Source organism: Erpetoichthys calabaricus, chromosome 3 (genome assembly GCF_900747795.2).
Source record: "Erpetoichthys calabaricus chromosome 3, fErpCal1.3, whole genome shotgun sequence".
NCBI lineage: Eukaryota > Metazoa > Chordata > Cladistia > Polypteriformes > Polypteridae > Erpetoichthys > Erpetoichthys calabaricus.
Window position 1 is genome coordinate 38,852,269 of NC_041396.2, and position 26,273 is coordinate 38,878,541.

Sequence of the window (26,273 nt, forward strand, 5' to 3'; positions counted from 1 at the left end):
ATTAATAAAAAATGAATTTTTTGAGACTACAAACAATGGTAATTATTTTGATCAAATGTTCATGTTTTTTGAGGTCAATGCAGCCATCCTCATTGTATCTCTTATGTAATATAATATCTGAATGCACAACTTATTAATTTATTAAGAGGGCCTCATTCACTTCAAGGCCTATGCTGTGTGTATTTCCAGTCCATTTGTCAGAATAAATGGTTTATGGCCTAAAATACACCACCCCTTTTATAGTTTATAGTTACTGTAGACTGTTGGACACGTGCCATACTTACACTTGGGCAGTTTCAGTTTGAAATACGCTTTATCTCCACTAAATAATGATTTAATATTTATTTGATTTTCTCACCACACCCACATTTTTGCATTTTGTTCACCTGTATTCCAAGTGTTGTTGCAGCTACTCCATGGCAGTTCTTTGCTGAAGGAATAGAACAGGTAGAAGAATGCCCAGGCCAGGATAATGATGTATGTAAAATTAAAGTAACCAATGATGATTAGACTGGCGGAGCCAATGCCTGCAATGACAAAGACTTAATAAGAGAATCCTTTGAAAATATATGAGGTTAACAAAAGAGTACAAAATTCTGGAAGTTAAATAGCATTGAGCTCAACAGCAAAATTTTGTTTCGCATACAGCTTTGCAAACCTGCCCCTAAATTTTGCTTCATATGTGATTTTGCATTTTATTAAGCTTGCTAAAATGAAATTTCTTGTATATTTCACATTTTGTTGGTAGGAAAGGTATGCTTCTTACATACGTCCCTATGGTAAAATATGATTGTACTGCCTGCCTGGGCATTTGCACTGCCAGTTCCACTTGGCACCACTCATTTGGGGACAGAGGTAACACTGTGGGTAACACCATCTGCACTCAGTTTCCCCAGCTACATAAGCAAATCGATTGGAGCCACATGTCCAGACCAACTAGCTGCATGTCCATTTCTATTCTCTGCACCATACTAAACTGTTTCATTCTATTGTACATGGAGAAGGATTTTGCAGATTAGATGAAAACATATTTGCTGAAGGCACATATTTCACATGTTATAAAAAAAACAAAGCAAAGCAAAACCACAAGATTCTCTGCAAATTTAGTTTCACATGAATCATTTCACTCTTCACTAACTCATGTTATTTTACCAGCAAAATGTATAATTGTGATGTAATAATGAATTCTCTAACATTTTTAAAACACTAAATGAAAATTTGGACTGTGATCTGCATTTATCAGTGTCCAACATCCTTTGATTGTATCTAAAGAAGTCACTTTGGGTAAAGAAGAATTCAGAGATTTAAAGGTAAGGTCCATGTTTGACTAATTACTGTATACTCACTGATGTGTGCCAGAGAGTGGGGACATGTTGTATGCTGATCAGACACGCAAATAAGAATTTCATTTTACTCCTTCCACGCAAAAATAAAGATGTACCCACACTTAAACTTTGTCTCAGTGTGTGTAATGGAGGCTTTGCTAAATAGGAAGTGTCTGGTAAGTTCATGTATTCATCATCATAGTACATTTAATAATTTTTTGAATGAGCCAAAGTCTAATTATAACAACTTTACATTAATGCCAGTGAAAGAAAAGCATATAAGAAGGCATGGCTTCAGATTAACATTTTTATGTTTAATCCATATCACTGTGTTTTTAGGAGAAAGACCTTGTACAAGAAACACTTTATGTGCTAGTTCTATTTTGCTTCCATCAGCAGTGTCTTCTTATCAAGTGTATTTCTATTCTTTGATGCTCAGAAGCTGTAAACACACCAGCACCTAGATCGTCTATTATATGGAAACTTCTTACTGATAACATTGTTTGAATACTTATGAAGTTTGAGTGTTCTTTGACTCACAGAGATGTGTGAACATTTTGAATTTATGACCAAATTGATGTTACCTTCACAATTTTCGGGTACTTCCAGAAAGGACCAAATTTATATTCTGAGACTGTTCACAAAATCTAGCACGTCTATCGCTTTAGCTAAAAATGTTGATGTGATTTTTGCCAGAACTATTAAAAAGTTTAACTTGATGATGATAATGCCTATGTAATCACTACAATTTGTAGATGACCACAGGTGAACTATTAAAGTATGTTTCTTATTTTGACTACCATGACACTGAAAAAGTCAAGTTGAAACAGCATTGTGTGACGCCCAATCAAACATTTATGTGGCTTGAATAATTGTGGAATTAATGTGGATAATAAGATGGTAGTGCTTAGAGCTACTGCTTCACAAATTCAGCATGATTTTGAATCCCAGTAATATTTTCCACATATCTGCAAGAGTTTTTACTCTCCAAGTACTAGGAAAGATTATTTATTGACTCTGGAACACTCTGTGAAAGCAGAAGTATGTGTGAGTGAAAGACCCTTGTGACCCTGAATTAGATTAAGCTGATTTGAGAATATTATTTTAATTTTCATGTACCATTTTTACTATTTGTTATAAACAATTTTGCATGTGACCTTTTAGAGTAGATAATAAAAATTACTAATAAAGACTGTGATTCTTACCTTCAAATAATGGGCAGATTTTCCTCCAACATGTGATACCAGATTTACGAGTGTATTGTCCCAGAGATGTTTCCAGGAGGAAGAGAGGAACACCACAGGTCACCAAGAAAAATAAATATGGGACTAAGAAGACACCTAGGTGCAAGAAAAAGGGTATTCGGTATTTTGTTATGAATCTACTTCTGCTTCTAGTAACATATAATTGTATACATTACTTGATACCCAAAGAGAACTGAGAGTGGGGTGTATTTGCTGCTAGTAATAATCCTAAAATCTTTGATAAAAATGGTTTGCCATGCTCCAAGTGTCTCAAGGCATGCTCATAGATTCTTTTACTATGTTTTTGTACCACTTTGGCTGAATGAACCTGAATATTGTTAGCGTAGACATACAGTGCATCCACAAAGTATTCACAGCGCATCACTTTTTCCACATTTTCTTATGTTACAGCCTTATTCCAAAATGGATTAAATTCATTTTTTTCCTCAGAATTCTGCACACAACACCCCATAATGACAACGTGAAAAATGTTTACTTGAGGTTTTTGCAAATTTATTAAAAATAAAAAACTGAGAAATCCCATGTACGTAAGTATTCACAGCCTTTGCTCAATACTTTGTCGATGCACCTTTGGCAGCAATTACAGCCTCAAGTCTTGTTGAATATGATGCCACAAGCTTGGCACACCTATCCTTGGCCAGTTTCGTCCATTCCTCTTTGCAGCACCTCTCAAGCTCCATCAGGTTGGATGGGAAGCGTCTGTGCACAGCCATTTTAAGATCTCTCCAGAGATGTTCAATCGGATTCAAGTCTGGGCTCTGGCTGGGCCACTCAAGGACATTCACAGAGTTGTCCTGAAGCCACTCCTTTGATATCTTGGCTGTGTGCTTAGGGTCGTTGTCCTGCTGAAAGATGAACCGTCGCCCCAGTCTGAGGTCAGGAGCACTCCGGAGCAGGTTTTCATCCAGGATGTCTCTGTACATTGCTGCAGTCATCTTTCCCTTTATCCTGACTAGTCTCCCAGTTCCTGCCGCTGAAAAACATCCCCACAGCATGATGCTGCCACCACCATGCTTCACTGTAGGGATGGTGCCAGGTTTCCTCCAAACGTGACGCCTGGTATTCACACCAAAGAGTACAATCTTTGTCTCATCAGACCAGAGAATTTTCTTTCTCATGGTCTGAGAGTTCTTCAGGTGCCTTTTGGCAAACTCCAGGCGGTCTGCCATGTGCCTTTTACTAAGGAGTGGCTTCCGTCTGGCCACTCTACCATACAGGCCTGATTGGTGGATTGCTGCAGAGATGGTTGTCCTTCTGGAAGGTTCTCCTCTCTCCACAGAGGACCTCTGGAGCTCTGACAGAGTGACCATCGGGTTCTTGGTCACTAAGGCCCTTCTCCCTCGATCGCTCAGTTTAGATGGCCGGCCAGTTCTAGGAAGAGTCCTGGTGGTTTCAAACTTCTTCCACTTATGGATGATGGAGGCCACTGTGCTCATTGGGACCTTCAAAGCAGCAGAAATTTTTCTGTAACCTTCCCCAGATATGTGCCTCGAGACAGTCCTGTCTCGGAGGTCTACAGACAATTCCTTTGACTTCATGCTTGGTTTGTGCTCTGACATAAACTGTCAACTGTGGGACCTTATATAGACAGGTGTGTGCCTTTCCAAATCATGTCCAGTCAACTGAATTTACCACAGGTGGACTCCAATTAAGCTGCAGAAACATCTCAAGGATGATCAGGGGAAACAGGATGCACCTGAGCTCAATTTCGAGCTTCATGGCAAAGGCTGTGAATACTTATGTACATGTGATTTCTCAATTTTTTTATTTTTAATAAATTTGCAAAAACCTCAAGTAAACTTTTTTCATGTTGTCATTATGGGGTATTGTGTGTAGAATTCTGAGGAAAAAATTGAATTTAATCCATTTTGGAATAAGGCTGTAACCTAACAAAATGTAGAAAAAGTGATGCGCTGTGAATACTTTCCGGATGCACTGTGTCTATATATATATATATATATATATATATATATATATATATATATATATATATATATATACTGTATATAAGGTACTGTATATAAGGTCAGGTGACCTCTGTAGATGTGTATTGTGACTTTTAGACTGGTTCCTTATGAATCGTATACACTTAGGTTGCAGTGAATGCACAAATTGGTTTAGGAAACAAGTGGCAGCTCATTTAAACTGCATTTTTTCCCAGCTTCAATGTTGCCCATTTCATCAAAATGGAACAGATGAAATTCACTTCTGTTGTCAGACTGCTGCACCTATAGATACTATTTAATTGTGTTTTTGATTTTTAGATAACTAGTGTTGTACATTCCCTATTGGCTAATAGACAGGTGGAAAAGTGGACACCACAAAGTTTGTTCTCATCCAAATGAAAAAATAGCATTTGAATGGCTGCTGGGTATGTACTTGGCAAGCCTAATTTACAATGTGCACAGGTAGTACATTTACATTTACATCATTTAGCAGACGCTCTTATCCAGAGTGACTTACAACAGTAGTAGTAGTATTTAGGTTACTTTGGATAGAAATCACAATGTAACAGGATATTTTCAATTGTTTGGCTAAAATAGGCCTAAAAGTTGATATAATGTAGCAATTTCAGGAGCAAATAGATTAAAAAAGGAAAACAGGTGATGTGACAGGATTGAAGTCACAATCTTTTCGTAAATGTTTTGTTACAAATTTTCCATCAGTGTCCAACACATTTCATCTAAGTGCATTTTTAGAAATAAGAACTAATTTAAAAGATTTTTATTTACATGTACAAGACTCACTTAATGATGGACTGTTAATTTCTCAAAATTCTGAGTTTTCATGTCTTCCGGACAGCTAACTGCATGACACATACAGTTGAAATAAAGTCTTTTTTTATTATTGATAGATCTGGGGCCTCATGCATAACGCCTTGCGTAGAATTCACACTAAAATATGGCGTAAGGACAAAAGCAGAAATGTGTGTATGCACAAAAAAATACAGATGCATAAATATGTGTGTACGCCAACTTCCACGTTCTTCCGCTCCATAAATCCCAGTCCACGTGAAAAGTAATGCATCTGCATGTGCCTGCTGCCCCACCCAAACTCCTCCCAGAATTACACCTCTTTGAATATGCAAATCAATATAAATAGCCCTCAAGCTCAGCATTCTGTGAAAAGAGAATGGCAAAAGCACAGGGGAAATAGAATTTCATCAAATACCAAATGGAGGCAAAGAAAAACGTACTATTTGTTAGTTTAAACAGTGGTATAAATAACAACAAAAATAAGTTGATCGAGTGAAATAGAGTGTCAGAGAAACTCGAAAGCTCAAGTTCACAAAGTCACACAGTGCCCGAAATAAAAAAGAAGTTGTTAGATATCAAAGTCGCCACGAAAAGGCAAGTCGTAGCCTGCCATCTGAGTGTCATATGAAAGCTTATTAGGGTACAGAGAAAAGAAAAAAATAGGGACAGAGAAAAAAGCTCAAAATGTAAACTTAAATCCTGAAATTTTACGTAGTTTATTTTGTCATTAAAGTAGAACATCATAAACTTCATCTTAAAATCGTTTAATTTACTAATTTCTCAAATCCCATTGTAACTAAAGTATCACATTAAATGCTTTGTTTTATATGTTCTTCTATGTGCTCTATGTGTGTGAATCACTACGTTCTTTTTAAACGGGCTTTCTCTTCCTCCGACAGAACACATAATCCATTACATTCATGATATTACAGCTCTCTGAATAATTAAAATACTGAGGTGTATACTTGATATCATTTTCATGATGATAGGAATTAAAGCATGTATTAAACATATGAACACGGTGGTGCAGTGATTGTTCATGCCTCATGCAAGATATCTTGGTGCACCGTACGTGACCTTCAATAAAATAATTTATTGCAGCAGTGCTGTCTCTTTCAAACGTACTAACCCCCAATTCCTGTCCTTCCTTTTCTTTCTCCAAATACCCAATCGCCACACAATCAGCTCTGTAACAGACGTTAAGCCATCTGCCAGCTGAGAACACCGATTCTTCAAAACTTTTAAGGAACATTGAATTATCTTCGTAGTATATGTTTAATTATTCTATCCATCTATCCTTCCAGTGTCGCGCCAGCCCCAGCAAGACTACAGCGCGAGGCAGGAACAATCCGTGAACGGAGCGCCAGCTCCTTGCTAGCGCTGCGACACCGTGTCCTCACATGTTTAATTATTAACAATATAGATTATTTAAATGAAGTTAAAGTTTTAGCTGTATAATACTGTATAATAAACATATTTTGCTGCATTTGATCTTAAAAATATCGTCATCATATGTAAATATGTGCTTTATAAAGTGGTGCAGGTTGTGAAATATTATAATTGTATCGCAAGTTTACAATGGGAATTGTACATATAAGTACAAACAGTTCTACAACAAGCACTTGATGGACTGATTGAGTGCATTTATAGCTCTTGGGATGAAATTGTTTCTGAACCGCGAGGTCAGTACAGGAAAGGCTCTGAAGCATTTGTCATTTGAGAGCAGTTCAAATAGGCAGCATGGCTGAGGCAGCGAGTGCTTGATGCTGTATACTGATAATTCTCTTTCCGATCACCTGCTGTAGAGCTATAATTCCACACTCAGATACAGTGATATAAATACTCCAAGTGGTGCAGTGAGAGTAATATGGAAAAAGATGATCTGCTGTGGCAACCCCTAAGAGGAGCAGCTGAAAGAAGAAGAAAAAGGTTCAGTGAGAGTAACAACCATAGGCAGCTATGGTATTTGAAATAGTTTGGCTGTTCTGTGGACTATTACATATATTGTTACAGGTTAATTACAATCAGATGCTTTAAACTAATAAACAATATACAGTTAATTTCAGTGTATATGATAAAGCTGTGTCAAGGATGTGGATCTAAAAAAGAAAGGGAAACCACACTGGGACAGTAGCACTGCTTTGATGCTGGGTGCCGCGAGTTTGCAAAACCGAGTGGAGAACTTGCTTACGCCAAGGATTGAGCTAGCGTGAAAATGTGCGTGACTTTACACCAAGTTTAGGTTTTGTACATCTGATTTTAGCGTGGAAACGTTCAAAGCAATTGTGTCAGAAATTGTATCGAAGCATTTGACACTTACCTCTCTAGTGACACCTCCTGGCCATTTTCATTAACGTTATACAAACTCATGATCCACATCAATGACGTCTGTTAAAACTCTTATTGCTTTTACTTTTTCGCTGCTACAAACTGGCAACGAAGAGAAGGGTTCGTCAGCGGCTTCTAGATTCTGATGTCTAAAATTATATACTGTATATAAAACTAACGGCGACAGGCAGAATGTACTATACGATAGCAAGAGTTAAACAAAATAAGATGCCTCACTCTTGGATCCCCGGCTCTTTCAATTAATATTCACTTTTGCACTCTATCATTATTATCACTCCTGTTATTAGTATTATAATTAACCCTCATCTTTTCTTGAGATCACATTTAATAGCCCGACGTTTGGGGTTCCACGGCCCTAATGTTGTAGTTTAAAAAAAAAACATAAATTGAAAATGAGCCTTGTTATTAATCCTTTGTTCTGACCTAATTAAAACGGAGTAGACGGAAAATACATGTTTATCCCTGTACTTTGCCATGATATACAGTAGGTAAGCACATTTGAGAAAGAAAAGGTGAAATCCTTAAATCACAGATGCTATTATTCGATAAAGTATTGAGCTATTTCATTTATTAATACTTTACAATATTTTGTGGCGAACAAAAGTAACGAGTTTGCTACGAAGAAAAGACGCTGTCACAGTTGATTGTTGCTCAACTGACTAAGGTGGTTGCTTTTCAAATTCTGGGCGTAGTGCAAAGCCCAAGTTCGATCTGAATTAAAGACTCATCAAAATTAATAATAATAATAAAAAAAACGATCAGGAGTGAAATCTTTATAACCAATTTGTACTAAATAATTTTGAGAGATACTGTGGAAGGATTGCATAAGAGATTTGTTCATTAATCATCCCCACTTAGAATCACCATCAAAATGTGATGACTAATTGCGGAAGGCAGCTCACGTATTTACATTAATCCAAGTTCTATTCGTTGCCATTTGACGTCCATGAATCCCGCCATTGAATAAGGTGATAACAAACCCACTGTGGTTGACCAGGTTGAATTTGCTCTGCTGCACCAAACATTTAAAGGTGTCAATCCAGAGCACATCAGAGAGGCTGAGATCGCGGATCAATCACCGGCACACTGACACACAGACACAGGGACACTCCAAGATGAACATTGCATGTATCAAGGTCGGCATTAAAGATCCTCTTGAGCGCTGAGGCAACAAAAAGCAGCAGGATAAACACATCTGGACCTGCTGTCGAAAAAGCATTTGCCTTAAACAGTAGCATCCCTCCCTCAAGAGCACATTGTTCAAGGTCTAGATAGGCGATCAGTAAAAAGTTGTCTTAGTCACAGCACAGTACAATAATAAAACATTTCCTAAAACACATATGATAGTTGTCCAGTCTGTATCATTCCTAAGCAATCGTCCAGTTACAGAGGCGCAATCCCAGTCACTAACACATTTACCTTGTAGCCCCCCCCAACAATCAAAGTAAGGACACATTCCACCTGATTAATTTAATGTTTCAAAATTTAAACTGCTAAACCCACCATCAACAACAACAATAACAGTTGTTGTCATTCAAATAATTTGTTTTGTTATAAACATGAAACAAGATGCCCATTGAGATATATATATATATATATATATATACACATGTTTGATATATCTTTACTAGGGGTGTGTGCAACTTGGCCACCTATGGCAATCCAACCCCACTTCGATAGCTCGCCTTGCTCGCTATTGGTCCACAATGGAATTTACTGTTAAAATGAAAAAAAAGACAAACAGACTCTTTTGGGTAACAATTCACACTGGGTGGATGTGTGACCCGAACCCATGCATGTCTTATTATGGGGCGGAAACGGCTACCACTGCACCACTACTGTTTTTAGCAGAGTGGGTGTATATAATGTATGTTTTTTTATGTATGTATGTATGTATGTATGTATGTATGTATGTATGTATGTATGTATGTATGTATGTATGTAATGAAGATGAAAACAATTATATATAGATGTATACTATATGATGTACGTTCAGCGTTGCATGAAAACATTGCACGAGGGTAAGAATGGATATTTATGAGAGTATTATAGTGAGAGAGGTGTCGTCACCCGTATTACTAAAGCTCTTCTTTGCAGCATTATGCATTCTACATGTTGGCATTTGTATGATGTATAATTTATAGTTTTATTTTTTGCCACTAACTATTATTGGGCACAATCATTTAAAATGCATTGATCATCCACAAAGCATTAATTTCGCCTGGCAATTCTGTTGAGTTTTTGAACTCTGCTGATGCCATATGTACTTCAAACGGGAGCTCGTTGAATAATGATTCGAAGCACTAAGCAGACATGTGCATTGGAATCATCAAGCTTGGTTCAAAGCACTGAGCAGACATGCGCACTGGGATTGTAATAAGCGTAACAAGCTTCATATTTTTCTGTTTGGTGACCCTGGTGTCGTACTGAATTTGTATTGCAGAAAAACAAATTACTGTCCAGCATGCTTAAATGTGTCTTTTCGTTTCTGATCCCTATACGGCACTTCCAACTTGGGACAATCCATATTACTAAACGAGAATGGTAAACCGGATGGACGCAGGGACATCCGGCCATGGGCCGTGGACGCAAAAAACGTACTACGCAGGCGCCCCCACAAAACCCCCCCCTCCCAGCAACGTAAACCGGATGGAGAGCAATGTAAAATAAGAAATGAGGCGCCTTGCCCATAGCACACAGAAAAAAGGAGTCAGACGCCGGCGCCGCACACAGCGCCACAAGAAGCCCATGACACACAAAACGGAACACACACAAAGAAGAGGATTGAGACCCACGACACACAAAGCCCCCCCTCCAGTAACTGAAATAAGAAATGAGGCGACGCGCCCCTAGAACACCAAAAAGAAAGGAGTCAGACGCAAGTGCCACATAGCACACGAAACGGTACGCACACAAAAAAGAGGATTCAGACCCACGACATACAAACACCCCCTCCACTAACAGAGATAAAAAAAAGTGAGGCAACGCGCCCCTTGCACACAAAAAAAAAAGAAGTCAGCCGCGAGCGCCACACAAACCCATTGCACATGAAACGGGACAGACTACGGACATAGCACACGAAACATACACAAAAAGGAGGATTCAGACCCACGACCACACTAACATAAATAAGAAATGAGACACAAAGCCCCATTACTGAACGAACCGTCCATATTAAACATACGTCATCTGAACACGTTCAAATTATGCAGCATAGATCGATCTCATTACACTGATGCACTATTAACCGTTCAACCACAGAAAAGGCTCCATATTAAACATACAAAAACGGGCAAGGCTCAATACAAGCAATGAACGCCGTAAACTGCAACGGGCTTCTCACACAGCACAGGCAAATCGATTACAGCTCCAGAATACCACGTCCCAAATACTGCACATACAACGACGCGCCTCTCAAACGGCACAAGCAAAAGATACACATCAAGGACATCAACGACAGACACCTGCTAAACACTCGCGCCAGTTAGCTAACAACGCGTTCAATAATGAATCCACTATTCAGGAAAATTCATTCGGATTAATGAATGTCATTTGCAATCATTGTCATTCACTTAACTTCCCTGAAGAAACAACTGGCAATACAAGTAATGAATTTACACGTTGTTGTCAAAAGGGTCAAATTACACTGCCTCCTTTACATTCATATCCTGCATATCTACAGAAGGATACGGCTTGAGTAACAGGACCACAAACACGAACCCACATGAAAAAAAAAATACACGTAGGCACCTACAACGCGCTTCTGAAACCGCGGAAGAAAAACTGTCTCGACTCCAAAAACACATGTCACTCCTTATTCAGCTATTGTTCAGTCCACCTTAAAATACGCCAACGACGTCATACATAAACAACAAGAGAACAGACTACAATACATATACAGGCGCAAGACCTGATTGGTGATAATACGAAGAAACGAACAGTCCGCATATTAACAGTGAGTGCGATCCTCCTTATTACTTATCCATATTCCTAACGATAAAGATCAAACAAGTCATAAATTCACGATCACGGGTACAGAACGAGATGGCTCGAGTAACGGGACCACAAACACGAACCCGCATCAAAAAAAAAAAAAAAACGTCGGCGCCTACAACGCGCTTCTAAAACCGCGGAACAAAAAATGTTACGCAGACAATTGGCATTGCTTTCAAAAGATACAGTTGGTACAAAACATGCGATGTCCAGATCCCGAATATAACAATTGCTTATTACAACTAGGAGATGGTACACTCACCAATACAGATGTACTTCACCCAGATATTCTTACAATTCCTCAACCCTTTATCTGTGATGACTTACTTACGGAGATATTTGGACCAGCGGTCTCATTAGACCAAATACCCCTTTTAACACAACGAACTATATTATGTCCAAAAAATATTAATGCTGATCACATTAATAACCAGGTCATTTATTTACTTCCTGGAGAGGCACACCTCTTTCTAAGCTCTGACAAAGTTGACTCTGATGACGACAATGACCATCTTAATTTCCCCTTAGAATATTTGAACACGGGCGGCACGGTGGCGCAGTGGTAGCGCTGCTGCCTCGCAGTTAGGAGACCCGGGTTCGCTTCCCGGGTCCACCCTGCGTGGAGTTTGCATGTTCTCCCCGTGTCTGCGTGGGTTTCCTCCGGGCGCTCCGGTTTCCTCCCACAGTCCAAAGACATGCAGGTTAGGTGGATTGGGGATTCTAAATTGGCCCTAGTGTGTGCTTGGTGTGTGGGTGTGTTTGTGTGCGTCCTGCGGTGGGTTGGCACCCTGCCCGGGATTGGTTCCCTGCCTTGTGCCCTGTGTTGGCTGGGATTGGCTCCAGCAGACCCCCGTGACCCTGTGTTCGGATTCAGCGGGTTGGAAAATGGATGGATGGATGGATATTTGAACACTATTAACCCAGCCGGATTACCACAACACAATCTTAGCCTTAAAAACGGAACAATAATCATGCTATTAAGAAACCTTAACACTAAACAGGGTTTATGCAATGGTACACGTTTAGTCATCTACACCATGACACACAATCTTATTCAAGCAACAGTTCTTACAGGATCACATGCTAACAATACTGTTCTAATTCCTAGAATTGACCTTACAAGTTCTGACCTGGAATTACCTTTTACACTTAAACGGAAACAATTCCCCATTAAACCTGCCTTTGCCATGACCATCAACAAATCACAAGGACAAACCATGGACAAGGTTGGCATCTACCTATCTGAGCCCGTTTTTGGACATGGACAACTTTATGTGGCCTTCTCACAAGTTCGACGTTCACGTCAAGGACAAGACACCATCTTTACTACTAATGTTGTTTACAAAGAAATTTTCCAATAAACCTTTACACTGTGCCAAACACTTTATTGTTTGCTTCCTATCTGTGTCATCTACACCTTCACACTATGCTATATCTCATTCATACATCACGCTCTTTGTAATTTCCCAACACCAGGGGTTGGCGAGCGAAGCGAGCAGGGGGCAGAGCCCCCTAGTTCACTATAAACAGTTTCAGCCAATCATCCATCCATCCATTTTCCAACCTATTGAATCCGAACACAGGGTCATGGGGGTCTGTTGGAGCCAGTCCCAGCCAACACAGGGCACAAGGCAGGAACCAATCCCGGGCAGGGTGCCAACCCACCGCAGGACACACACAAACACACCCACACACCAAGCGCACACTAGGGCCAATTTAGAATCGTCAATCCACCTAACCTGCATGTCCTTGGACTGTGGGAGAAAACCGGAGCGCCCGGAAGAAACTTCAGCCAATCAGGGCCTTCTAAACAGGCAGAATGACAGTTCGAAACTTTATTGTAGCGGCGCAGCATCTTCCTTTCATTCACTTATATTTAGTTGTTAGACTATTTACTGTTAAGTGCTGCTTGAGCTACCGTTTAGTACAACAGGTGGCCTACTTAGTTCTTAAATCGATATTGAAATGCACACACAAGCCTCCTAAATTATTTATTGAAATGCCTACGTTTACAGTGTCTGTTTTAGGAAGTTGTAATTTTTACTTGTTTCCGTTATTATGAATTATAATTTCTCAGTGTCACATATTATTCGTTACTACTCGTGAGTCCTGCATCATTGAGATTCTGTTTTATATTCTGTATATGCAAACTTTTTAAAAGGAGTGTTACTTGAACTGACTATAGCAGACTTGTCATCTTCTTAAAATTACTTTATTTATTTGAAATTCTCAATTAATCATATGGTCAAAAATCAAGAAGGATATGAGTTTGCATGAACTGTGCAGTTTCTTTTTTTTCGTGACATCGTGTCAGTAGAGTGTGCGTGATGTTAACAATGCATTCTGTCCTAAATGACAGCGCACATGCTTTTTATATTTCCTAAAGGCCAATGTGTCTCAATTTGCTCATTAGTATATTTTGACAGTGTATTTGAATGAGAATTATTATAAACATATTACCCATGTTCATTTCCCATGTAGATATGTAACGTTTGATGAGAATAAATAAAAAAGTAACACACATAATAGTCAGGTTGCATTGTTTATGATTAACAAAACTCACTGTTTATCTGAAATGTTCTACTTATACAGTTGATTTATTCCACTTCTGAAGGTGTACATTGTCGGTATTCTCCATTGCATTTGCCTCCAGTGTAATGCATGCCAGTGTAACTGAGGGGTGGCAGACAAGCTCACGTAATGGGAGACAAGGCATCTCCTCACCTTGTTACCCAGGCTCTTCTCATGAATATTTCCATCTTGTGCTTTTTCTCATTCCTGCCAGTTTACTATTATCATTATTATTGGACATGTATGTAGAGGAAATGTGTGTCTTATTTTATGTCTATGAAAGGAAGGACTGTAAAACCTTGAATGAAACTCAGTGTTGATGCTTTGGATAACAAGACAGGTAAGGAGCACGGAACATTAAATGTGACAGTGACTGTGGGGGATTGTGGAACTGAAAGATGGTTTAAGAACACAGAAATGACAAAAGCTTAGTCTTTCAATAATTCTGTTTACATCAATGATTTACTCTGTTGTGCTGCAGTTCAGAAGACTACTTATTTACTCTCCACCTCAGCCTTTGATAAGATGCATGCAACAAAGATGAATTTGTTACAGATCGGCAGATTCTAGGTGGACACGATTGCACACCAAGGAAAGAGGTGCCCCATGTAAATCATTCATAATGTCCCCAAAATATATTTGTTAACTTACAGACAAGTACAGTGGAACCTCGGGTCACGAATGTCTCGGAACACGTACAAATCGGGTTACGACTAAAAAGTTTGCCAAACTTTTGCATCTGTTCACAACCACACACCGATGATTTCCGCACGTGTTCAGTCTCTCACAGTGAATTCGCTGTGAACTCTTTGTGCTCTATTTCGTTTCCCTTCCGGTTCGTATGCACCAATGATTTTCCGCACGTGTTCAGTCTCTCCCTGTACAGTAAATTGTTCTCGGTTAGATGTGCATCGCGCAGAGGGACTCTACCTCAGAACTGTAACCTCCTCTCCACCCAGCTTCCTGCTCACTTCCTTCATGCCAGAACTCGGCTCATGCAAGGTTAGTTTTCTTGGTTGTTTATGGTTAGTTTTTGTATAAATTAAGGATTTTTCAAATTTTCATTTTTTTCCCTGCGCTTAAAACTCATTAAAAAAAAAGTGTTTACAGCGAGCGGTTTGTAAGGCTGTAGCGTGAACTCTTGCAATGTTTGTTTTCTCTGTTCAAGGTTTTCTCAGTGTTATTCAGTGTTTTTACATTTAGTTTACTATTACACTGTGCATTCTATGGTATAATTAACTATTTTTGTGCTTAAAAATCTTTAAAAAAAATATATTTACATACAGTTTGTATGGGCCGGAATGGATTAATTGTATTTACATACAATCCTATGGGGGAAATTACTTCGGGTCACGACCAAATCAGGTTGCGACCAGAGTTTTAGAATGAATTACGGTCATGACCTGAGGTTCCACTGCACTACATAATTATTTTTTACAAAGCCCTTTTCTTAACTTTAGGCAAGGACCATACGCGAGCCCCAATTATGATTTGAACTCGCGTCAGAACACCTTACTGATGCAGCAGGGACAATGCATTTACGCTTTGAGCCAAAGATGTTCAGCAGATGATTGACTGATCAAATCGGCTACTGACTGCGCAGATATCAATGATGTCATTTCGCTAGTGTGCCTCAAAATCACGTCACGGGCACATTTGAAACAAGCGTCGAGGTGGCGCTTTGAGCACCAGTGCTTCTAAAGCTTGACACAAAGTGTTGAAATCTCAGTATCGAGCGGACCATCACTAGAGTACGCAACATTTTTGTACATACGCACCGCTTATACATGAGGCCCCTGATCTTTAGTTAAAAAGACAAAATGTGTTCTCACCTCCTCCATTCTTATAGCACAGGTAAGGGAACCTCCAGATATTTCCTAAGCCAACAATATTTCCTCCGACAGCCAGAAAATACTCTGCTTTTCTTGCCCAATGGCCTCTCTTATGCACCATCTTTCCTGGTGTAGGTTTCCGCACGTTAATCTGCAATTGTGTTTCTTCCATAGCATTAGCCTCCATGCTTATTATTCTGAAAAGAATGACATTATTAAACAAGGGCATACATTTAAACAAATTACAATTGTGAAAGAACAATCCTTTTTTTTCTTTGTGATACTGCAGTCATAGTCAACTATCCATGCTTTATTTTCATTATTTCTACATTTAGGATCGCTCAGTCTACATCATTTTTTTATTTTAATTGAACCTAATAAAAACATTACATGGGACAGGTCATTAAGCCCAATTTAGCTCATTAACTCCTGTTCTCCCAGCATTTCCAAAAGTTATGTCCAGCTGCCACTCACAAGTTAACATACACGTTAGTCCAGGACAGGCTTTGCTCCCTGTGACCCTAGATTGGAGTAACAGGATTGAAAATGTTTTAAAAAAGTAAGCACTACTTAATAGTAAATTAACTCAAAATGACAGATCAGGAAAATAATTTAGCAGAACCCTTTCTTGTGTATTTCAGTTTTTTATTTTGCTGTTGGAGCAGTATATATTATTCAATATATATTTAAGAAGAAGAAGAGTGCAAAAGATTAACAAGTGGAAGTAATCTGTTATAGCATGGTGAAGAAATTTAACTTCCATTGAATTGATTGCTGTTGTATATGATTGTTCAATAATGCTTTTGTCGATTACTTTATGTTCAGGTATTGATTGCTATGGTCTGCGTCTTTTGGGATGTATGACATCCTGAGGGAAGGGTGTGGTTAAAAAAAGCACGCTGTATGGAGAGTTGGTTAAACAGGGTTCAAAATATACAGCATTCGAAATGTTATTCTGAGTGTGTCGCTACTTCAACCTAAAGAACATTATAATTGCAAGAAAAAGAATTGATTGATATTAATTATCAGTCTTCCCTTTGACAATATCAGTAATTAGTTAAATATTTGGTATGACTCCCACTTTATTTTCCTTTCCTTTCTCTTTAGGAGGTGCTTTTTGGCTGATAAATTTATATCAAGGTAACTGAAGAACACTTGTTTTAATAAATAGAAAAATACAATTTATTGATAAACATAACAATAATGAAAATATGATATTTGTATATATATATATATATATATATATATATTGACATAAAAGGCTAGACACAAGATAGTTGAGACATAAAAAGAAGAGCAGGCTGGTTGGTTACAGGCTATTTAGAGTTCTAATTTATCTTGGCAAAGATAAACAGTTTTACTATATAAAGTGTCTTTAAGGATGATGTTGGATGTTGTGTGGAGTTGTTGCTGTGGTTGCTCCGTGTTCAAGTTTAGGACTCTGCTTGCGCTGGAGTGCACTCTTGGTGTTTGCTATGCGGTCATATATTATAGTGTTGTATTTCCAGCTCATTGTTAGGCTTTCTGCTGTACCCTCTCCAACTTCATAGGAAAAATCATTATTCTTTTTGAATGAAGAATATAGGTACTGAATTTCCCTTCCTGAAGTAATGTGTCTTCTCAAACTTGGCTCAGTCACTCGCACAGAATGGAACTTAATGTTAGTTTGGGGCATCTGGCTCTATGGAGATTAGCTTCCAGGCCAAAGAAAGTTTGTTTGCTCTCTGATCCACAGAGAGTGGATGGGTTTTTAGTCCAAAGAGAGTAGCTCGTCAGCTTCCCCAAAGAGAAGAGATCCTTGGCTTTCAGATAACCCAAACAGAGTGAATTGTCAGCTTTTAGTTCCCACAAATACGCAGAAGTATGAACGAACGTCACAAGAACTGATGTTTCGGTACTAATTTGTTACTAAAGTTCTAAAAGTATAATGCTAGAGCTACCATCTTTTTTACATTACCAGTAGTAGTGAGAAAGTAGGTCCTGCACTTGTGCATGACTGAAATTGATAAATTACTCCAGGAGACACAATAATACATGTGAAAAGTGAGAGTAAAAACTATATGTAAACATGTATCACTCTGGTGACAATACAGCACCACATCAACACATGTCGAAAAGAAAAAGAGCAGAAGTAATTTCTGGAAATGCTTTGTATTTCAGCATGCAAGTAGGAATTATATTTATTTAAAAAAAAACTCAGAAGCAGGTTTGTACATGCTTTGAGAGTGAAATAACATTGCCAGTTGAGTAAGGTGTAATCATTTAACTTGTATTTTCATGCAGGAAGTGGTCCCCTGAGGCAGAGCAGGCTCTAAGAGACTGCTTTGGAACTATAGACTGGGATATCCCGCAGGGATCATATAGTGAGAACATTGAGGAGGTTGTTGACTGCACTACTGACTACATCAACTTCTGTATGGACATTGTAGTTCCAGTAAGAACAGTACACTGCTATGCTAACAACAAGCCATGGATTACAAGTGACATCAAGGGCCTTTTGAACCAGAAGAAAAGGGCTTTTAAAGGCGGTGATCAGCATGAGCTCAAGCTTGTGCAGAAGGAACTCCAAGTCCAGCTCAGGGTGGCGAAGGAGCAGTACAGGAGAAAGCTGGAGCAGAAGTTGCAGAATAACAGCATGAAGGAAGTGTGGGATGGGATGAAGATCATCACTGGCTGCAGCATGAAGCGGGGTGCCACCATCGAGAGAGACGTGGAGAGAGCAAACCAGATGAACAACTTGTTTAACAGGTTTGACCACCCCAACCCACTCTCACCTCAGAGTGCTGCATCCTCCACCCATCCTTCTACTGATACCAGCGTAGGAGAGAGTTTACCCCCACCCACAATTACAGCAGCCCAGGTAAGCAGAGAGCTGAGGAGTCTTCGTGCCAGCATAGCTGTGGGTCCAGATGTAGTATCGCCACAACTGTTGAAGGCCTGTGCATTGGAGCTGGGGAGTCCTCTACAGCACATCTTCAACCTGAGCCTGGAACAGGGGAGAGTCCCGAGGCTTTGGAAAACATCTTGCATCACCCCAGTCCCAAAGGTATCACATCCTAGTGAGCTGAATCACTTCCGGCCTGTCGCTCTGACGTCACATGTGATGAAGACCATGGAGCGGCAGCTGTTTCACCACCTGAGGCCACAGGTCTGCCATGCCCTCGACCCTCTGCAGTTCGCATACCAGGAGAAGGTGGGAGCGGAGGATGCCATCATCTACATGCTACACCGATCCCTCTCCCACTTGGACAGAGGCAGTGGTGCTGTAAGAATTATGTTTCTGGACTTCTCTAGTGCCTTCTACACCATCCAATCTCTGCTCCTTAGGGACAAGCTGACAGAGATGGGAGTAGATTCATACCTCGTGGCATGGATCGTGGACTATCTTACAGATAAACCTCAGTATGTGCATCTCGGGAACTGCAGGTCTGACATTGTGGTCAGCAACACAGGAGTGCCGCAGAGGACTGTACTTTCTCCAGTCCTGTTCAGCCTATATACATCGGACTTCCAATACAACTTGGAGTCCTGTCACGTGCAAAAGTTTGCTGACGACACTACAATTGTGGGCTGCATCAGGAGTGGGCAGGAGGAGGAGTATAAGAACCAAATCAAGGACTTTGGTAAATGGTGCGACTCAAACCACCTACACCTGAACACCAGCAAAGGTGTGCTGGGGAGGCAGCATAAAGAAGAAGGACGCCTCACGCCTGGACAAACTGGGGAGGAAGGCAGGCTCTGTTGTAGGCATGGAGCTGGACAGTTTGACATCTGTGGCAGAGCGACGGGAGCTGAGCAGGCTCCTGTCAATCATGGAGAATCCACTGCATCCACTAAACAGTATCATCTCCAGACAGAGGAGCAGCTTCAGCGACAGACTGCTGTCATTGTCCTGCTCCACTAACAGACTGAGGAGATCGTTCCTCCCTCACACTATGCGACTCTTCAATTCAACCCAGTTGGGTAAACGTTAACATTATTCAAAGTTATTGTCTGTCTGTATACCTGCATTGTTATCACTCTTTAATATTGTTCTTTATCAGTATGCTGCTGCTGGAGTATGTGAATTTCCCCTTGGGATTAATAAAGTATCTATCTATCTATCTATCTATCTATCTATCTATCTATCTATCTATCTATCTATCTATCTATCTATCTATCTATCTATCTATCTATCTATCTATCTATCTATCTATCTATCTATCTATCTATCTATCTATCTATCTATCATTTGTATGTGGAGATGAAAAGATAATGAGATTAATTGATTTTAAATAGTGTTCTGCGCAGCCCCAAGAAACGTACAGATGCTTTGCATTCATTCTCTGATTGTAATGAGCATTTCTATATCCATCAGCCCACGCATCTGTCTATTTTCAAACCGATGTATACCGTTCAGGGTTGCACTGTGGTGTGGTTTACATGTATCCACTGTTAGGCATATGGGACTGTGGGATGTGTGAGGAATGCCAGTGGAAACAACAGTTGCAGCAAGTAAACATCGATGAAAGATTGAAACGAAGAAACTATTTAGCTTGTCTACAGCAGCCATGACATGAGTTGTTTGAGTTGTTAAAACTAAAATACAATTTATTTAGTGTCTTAATGCTTTGAAGCACAAGGGACATCTCTCTATTAATATGACACGTATTGTGTTAATAGAAACAGCAAGACATGCAAAACAGCATACTTCATTGCTAATACGACTTAGAAAAAACTAAATTCATGTCATTAAATTGGCTTTCGAAAGCAATCAGTGAAATAATAAGTGAATAAGTGAAATCATACAAGTCATATACTTTAATGGGACGTTGCAAATTTATTGAACACATATAGCATCAGCCCAATTAATTTTCTAATTCTGGATTTGTACACAGGCATAAGTAATAACGAAGTCTGATCACTCATGTATGAAACCTTGAAAACAGTTGGGAAAAATGTAAAAAAAGGGGGGGGGGGGGGGGGGGGGTAATGTGGAAAATTAAACCACCATTATTTTCTGACATTTAAAATTTGAATTTGACTAATTTAATAATATTACACTTTTGTAATATTTTTTTAACCAGTTAATGATGCAAATATAAATCTTACAATAGCAAATATTACAAACCGAACGGTTTGCTGACAAACTAGGCTTATTGTTACGAAAACAGCTTTAAAGAGTTGGTTTAAATAGAAATATCTGAAATTAACTCGTGATGCATTAAATTAAAAAAAGATGCATGTTGTAATACTTAAATTTTTATATTTAGCATGGATTTTAAGCAGTAGTTTTCAGTTACTGGACATAAAATGTTAGAGAATAAATTGCTTTCTTTAAGTGACTAATTACATTTTTAAATTAGGCCTGTTCAGAGATTCACCCTTGTTGACTTGGTAAGATTCTTGTTATTTGATGCTTTTTTGTATGTTAATTAAGAAGAGGCTGTTTATAGTTTGTGCAAGTAAATTTGTTGTATTTTTAATTCAAAAAATTAAACTTTTTTTTCATTAATTAAGTTTCACTTCTACATTATACCTCTGTAACTATTCATAAAATTAACATAAAGTAACTAAAATATCAAATATAAAGAGTAAATTAAAAGAAATGTATAGTAAACTGCAAACCTGAGCTACATAAACAGTTCAAAAATATGATGTATGAATAATGCTAACAAATATAAATAGAAAGGAAACAGTGAGAAGACTGAATAGAACAAAACAAATCTCAAGTTCAGATGAGTAAATGAGTACTTACTGAAAAAGACTGCCACGAAATCTGAGCTGTTTATCTGATGTTTATCAAGATGATCAGTGCCTTACAACTTTGTGGAAAATGTACAGAGAAGTAGAAACAGGTTGTAAATTAATTTTCCTCTGGAAGTCATTCATGCCAAATTTCAATAGTAAAATATGGGTGGTACCCAAACTAGGATCTGATGGTGTAAATTCACATTTGAATGATTTGCTTATTGAGGTAAGCAGGAGGAGAGGAGTGCAAAAATTGTATCTATGTAGGTTACCGATGTAAGGAGGTGTCATTTAGTGCTTTTAAAAATGTGGTGTGTTCATATGAAGCCTTCATAATTCTAAATGAGTATAATCATTGAATGAAAACCTACTGTACATAGTAATGATGTTTGTTTTACTGAATCAGCCTTATCCAGAGATTATTTTATATGTACAGTAATCCAAATTCTAGTTTCACTTTAGTCTCTTGAATTTTGTAATCTCTTCAAAAAAACAGGGACACATATAAATACATATAGCCCCTCAGAATGGGCTATGAAAAGGCAAACACCAAGAGCGTTGACATGCTCACACAAAATTGGGAAAGGTGAAAACCTAGTTTCTTAGACACATCAGTTTATACGCGCAAGTATGCTTCTTGGGTTCTCCTTTGGCAAAATGCTCTGACGTCATCAAACTGTGCAAAAAAGAGTGAACATCATCATCAGCCACCATGAATCCAAAAACAAGCATGAAGGCTTTTTTGTTGTGGTTTATAAATACATTTAGTCCTTCATGTGCAGTGAAGTAAATATCATCCATGTCTTTTTTACATCCTAGACTACCAATGATTCGCTTTATGGACACTGGCCACTGTGTCACCAGATCACACTGTTTCAATATATCTATAGCAAACAGCTAAACTAAACTGACATGTATTTATAGATTTCTGTTCTGATATTTATAGAGTTATAGATTTATGTTCTGGATTGCACACATGATACTCTTTTCTGCTTAGCTGTGTGATTAAGCCCTGCAAAGGCATACCAGTATGGGTGCTTCTTGTCTTAAACCCACTGCTGCTGAGATAATAATAACGCAGGCATTTTTACTTCAATAAAATAAATATTGCATTAGGTTCAATTACCCAGGCAGAATTCACAGGAAATTTATCTTGTGGGCGCTTCTGTCTCTGGCTGCCGAAATCATGTGTGTAGCTAAGCAGGTGAACAGAGGACAAATTCAGACTTCAAAATCCTTCACTTTAACCCAGTTTAGAGATAACATGGCCAAATAATAGGTTTATTCACAGACATCTGTGTCTGTTATCCAGGTTTCTCAGAGACCAATAGCCTGCTTTCTGTATCCAGAATAAAGGTTTACATGTCATTTTAGAAACTAGGTTTCAGGCTATAAAAGCACATGTAAATTAATAATTTAAATTTAATCTAATAATTTACATTTAATAAATTAATAATTTTGTTAGAAGAAAAAAATATATAATGTAGCTTATAGTTAGTTGACCACGATCAGAACCATGAAATTGTTAGTCTCCACTGGTACATTGCCGGGTTTTTGTTATGTTGGTGACTTGGTTCAGTTTAAAGCAAACACCTTAGTGTCATTTAGTACTATGTCTCTTGCCCTTAGATCTCTAACTTTCTGAGAAACAGACCTCAGAAAGTATAGGTGGCAGTCACTCACAGTTTGTAACCCTACAAATTACAAGGGGTGTATTCCTTCTCCTCTCCATTTCTCCCTATGTACCAGCGACTGCATCTACAATGTATTTGTAGCCCTTCAAAAATTGAACTACAAGGTAATAGCAGAAAATATTACAGCAGGTTAAAGGTCATGGAGAAAAGGCATATGGTAGGTTATTTTATTTAGTAAGTAGCCTATTTCCAACACAAACTTAACTTGTTTGATACACTATGTGGTAAACTGTGTAAGCATTGTCTCTTAGGAGCTGGGACTTCAGTGAAAGATGAAATTTGGAGGTGCGTCGGACTTACCAGCATCTGAATGTGAACCAGAACCGAGCGTATCTTTAGCACAACGTCAGCCATACAGATCATCTTGTACCCACTTCTCATGGTGTGCTCTATGGGGGCAAAGGAGCCATTTGTTTTGGCTGCACCACTTGCAAGCTTCAACCAGGCCTGCAACATTTTATTTCTGGTACTATTTTTGTTTCAGTTTTCCTTTTGCCAGCATTGGTGAAAAAGAGGGAATAATTTTTTTATTTATTTAATTGTGTTTGCAAACAATGTCCTTTTTTCATGAACTTTTGGGTCACATATACCTCAAGGAATTTAATTTTATATTTCCAAGTTATGTTTGTATGTGTCATTGATACTTAATGTAAGTATTATTGATATACTGTATATTTATATATTTGTGAAAAATAGTTTATACATTTAAACTGATCATTTGGGTAATGGTGTGTTTTTGATAGTAAGACATACTGAATAAGAGGTGAACAGAGCTCTAGTGTGTTGCTAAGGTGTTAGTAAATGTGGTTACATTTTAAATTTATTGTGTTATCAAGTCCAAGAAAAAGAAGGATTAAAATAAAGTGCTGAGGACTATTTAGACTAAGTATTTACAAAAGAACACTGGTCAGCACCATCAGTAAATTCCAAGAGAGCAATAGTGGTGATACATCTTGTCTTTTAAACTCCTGAAGTCTGCCAATGACATTAAATTGACCAGTCCGATCACACGCACACACACACACACACGCGCACACACTCTCACAGACTCTATCCACACCAGCATTGATTTTTGTTATGAAATGCAGTCAGAACCATGGGCAGAGAGGGTATGAGGTCTTCTCAAATCTTCATAAGCTATGTCAGACCTCCTTTGCTTTCCTAGAATAGGCCTCACCACAAACAGTTTAACCCCAGCTCTACTTGTATGCTTCAGCCAGGAAGGCCCCAAAATGTCCCAAAAATCTTAACTTTTGAAAAACCTTCACTTGTAGAGACGATAAAAAAATTCTTTATCAATTAGGTTTTATTACAAGCAGCCAACAAGTCCTAATACACAACTTGTAAACATAAACCAGAGCAGAAATAATCTAAAACCAGAAAAAGTATGCAAGAAATGCAATACTCATTAAGTCCTTGTCACATTAGATGACTTTTCCAGGATGGTTCAGTCGTAGCCTTCACTTGCTTAATCTTAGCAAGTCGGAGGCAGTTGGTGGTGTGTTCCTCTGAACACAGTCATGTAATGTGACATACACAACAACCCACTTCAACTAATCAATGACTCGCTCTGACAAAATCAAACAGGTTTGGTTTATTCTTATCATAAGGGTGTGGTTTTCTGCACAAAATATTATCCTAAAATGGCCTAAAACATAGGGTTTTTGGGGGTCTGGAGTGCCAAAAATAGAACCCTGAATAGTTTGATGTCTTGCATAACTAGACATCAAGACGAGTTGAACGATATATCACATGTTGGGGTTTATTGGGATTAATTATTTTGTGATTTACAGTGGTATGCAAAAGTTTGGGCACCCTTGCTTTAAATGCCCATTTCTCTGAATAGTTAAGTGAGCAGAAAATGACCTGATCACCAAAAGGCATAAAGTTAAAGATGATACAGATAGTGTATTGTTTTTGTTTTGTAAAATTGTACAGTGAAAAAGGAATGCTTGGCACCCCAAGATATCTGAGGTCTCAGATAACATTTCCCAAGGTCTCAGACCTTAATTAACTCATTAGGGCTATGGCTTGTTCACAGTCATCATTAGGTAACCCCAGGTGATGTAAATTGCAAAGCTGTATAAATACTCTGACTCCTCAATCCTTGTTCCAACAATTAGCAGCAATGGCATCGTCTAAGCAGGTGCCTAGCACTCTGAAAAAAATAAAAGAATTGATGATCACAAAGCAGAAGAAGGTTACAAGAAGACAGAAAAGTGTTTTCAGGTGTCTGTTTCCTCAGTTTGTAATGTTATTTAGAAATGACAGTTAACAAGAATGGTTGAGGTCAAGTTGAGGTTTTGAACACCAAGAAAACTTTCTGAATGGACTGCTCTTCGGATTGCTAGAAAGGCAACTAAAACTCCCCTTTTGACTGCAAAAGGCCTTCTGGAAGATTTAGCAGACTCTGGAGTGGCGGTGCACTGTTCTGCTGTGCTGCAACACCTGAACAAATATGACCTTCATGGTAAAGTCAGCAGAAGAAAACCTATCTTGCGTCCTAGCCACAGGAACATCTAAACAAGCTTGATGAATTTTGGAAACCAGTCCTGTGGACTTTTGAAGTCAAAATAGAACTTTTTGGCCAGAATGTGCAAACGTTTGTTTGGAGAAAGGGGGTGTCAAATTCCAGAAAGAGAACACCTCTCCATCTTTTAAGCATAGGGGTGGATCGATCATGTTTTGGGCTTGTGCTACTCCCAAGTGGCACAGGGAACATGTCATTGGTAAAGGGAAGAATGGATACAAAAAAATA

At 38.7% G+C, this 26,273-nt stretch overlaps 1 protein-coding gene across 1 annotated transcript in view; it reads right to left on the minus strand.

Annotated features, from left to right (window-relative positions):
* Positions 1 to 26,273, minus strand: part of LOC114643797 (sodium- and chloride-dependent GABA transporter 2-like) — a 63,473-nt gene that overhangs the window by 28,593 nt on the left and 8,607 nt on the right. Inside the window, exons 2-4 of the mRNA XM_051924816.1 lie at positions 16,092 to 16,288; positions 2,531 to 2,665; positions 387 to 527 (exon numbers count right to left, since the gene is read on the minus strand). Coding sequence (XP_051780776.1) covers positions 387 to 527; positions 2,531 to 2,665; positions 16,092 to 16,278 — 463 coding nt within the window. The 5' untranslated portion in view covers positions 16,279 to 16,288. The remainder of the gene's footprint in view (positions 1 to 386; positions 528 to 2,530; positions 2,666 to 16,091; positions 16,289 to 26,273) is intronic.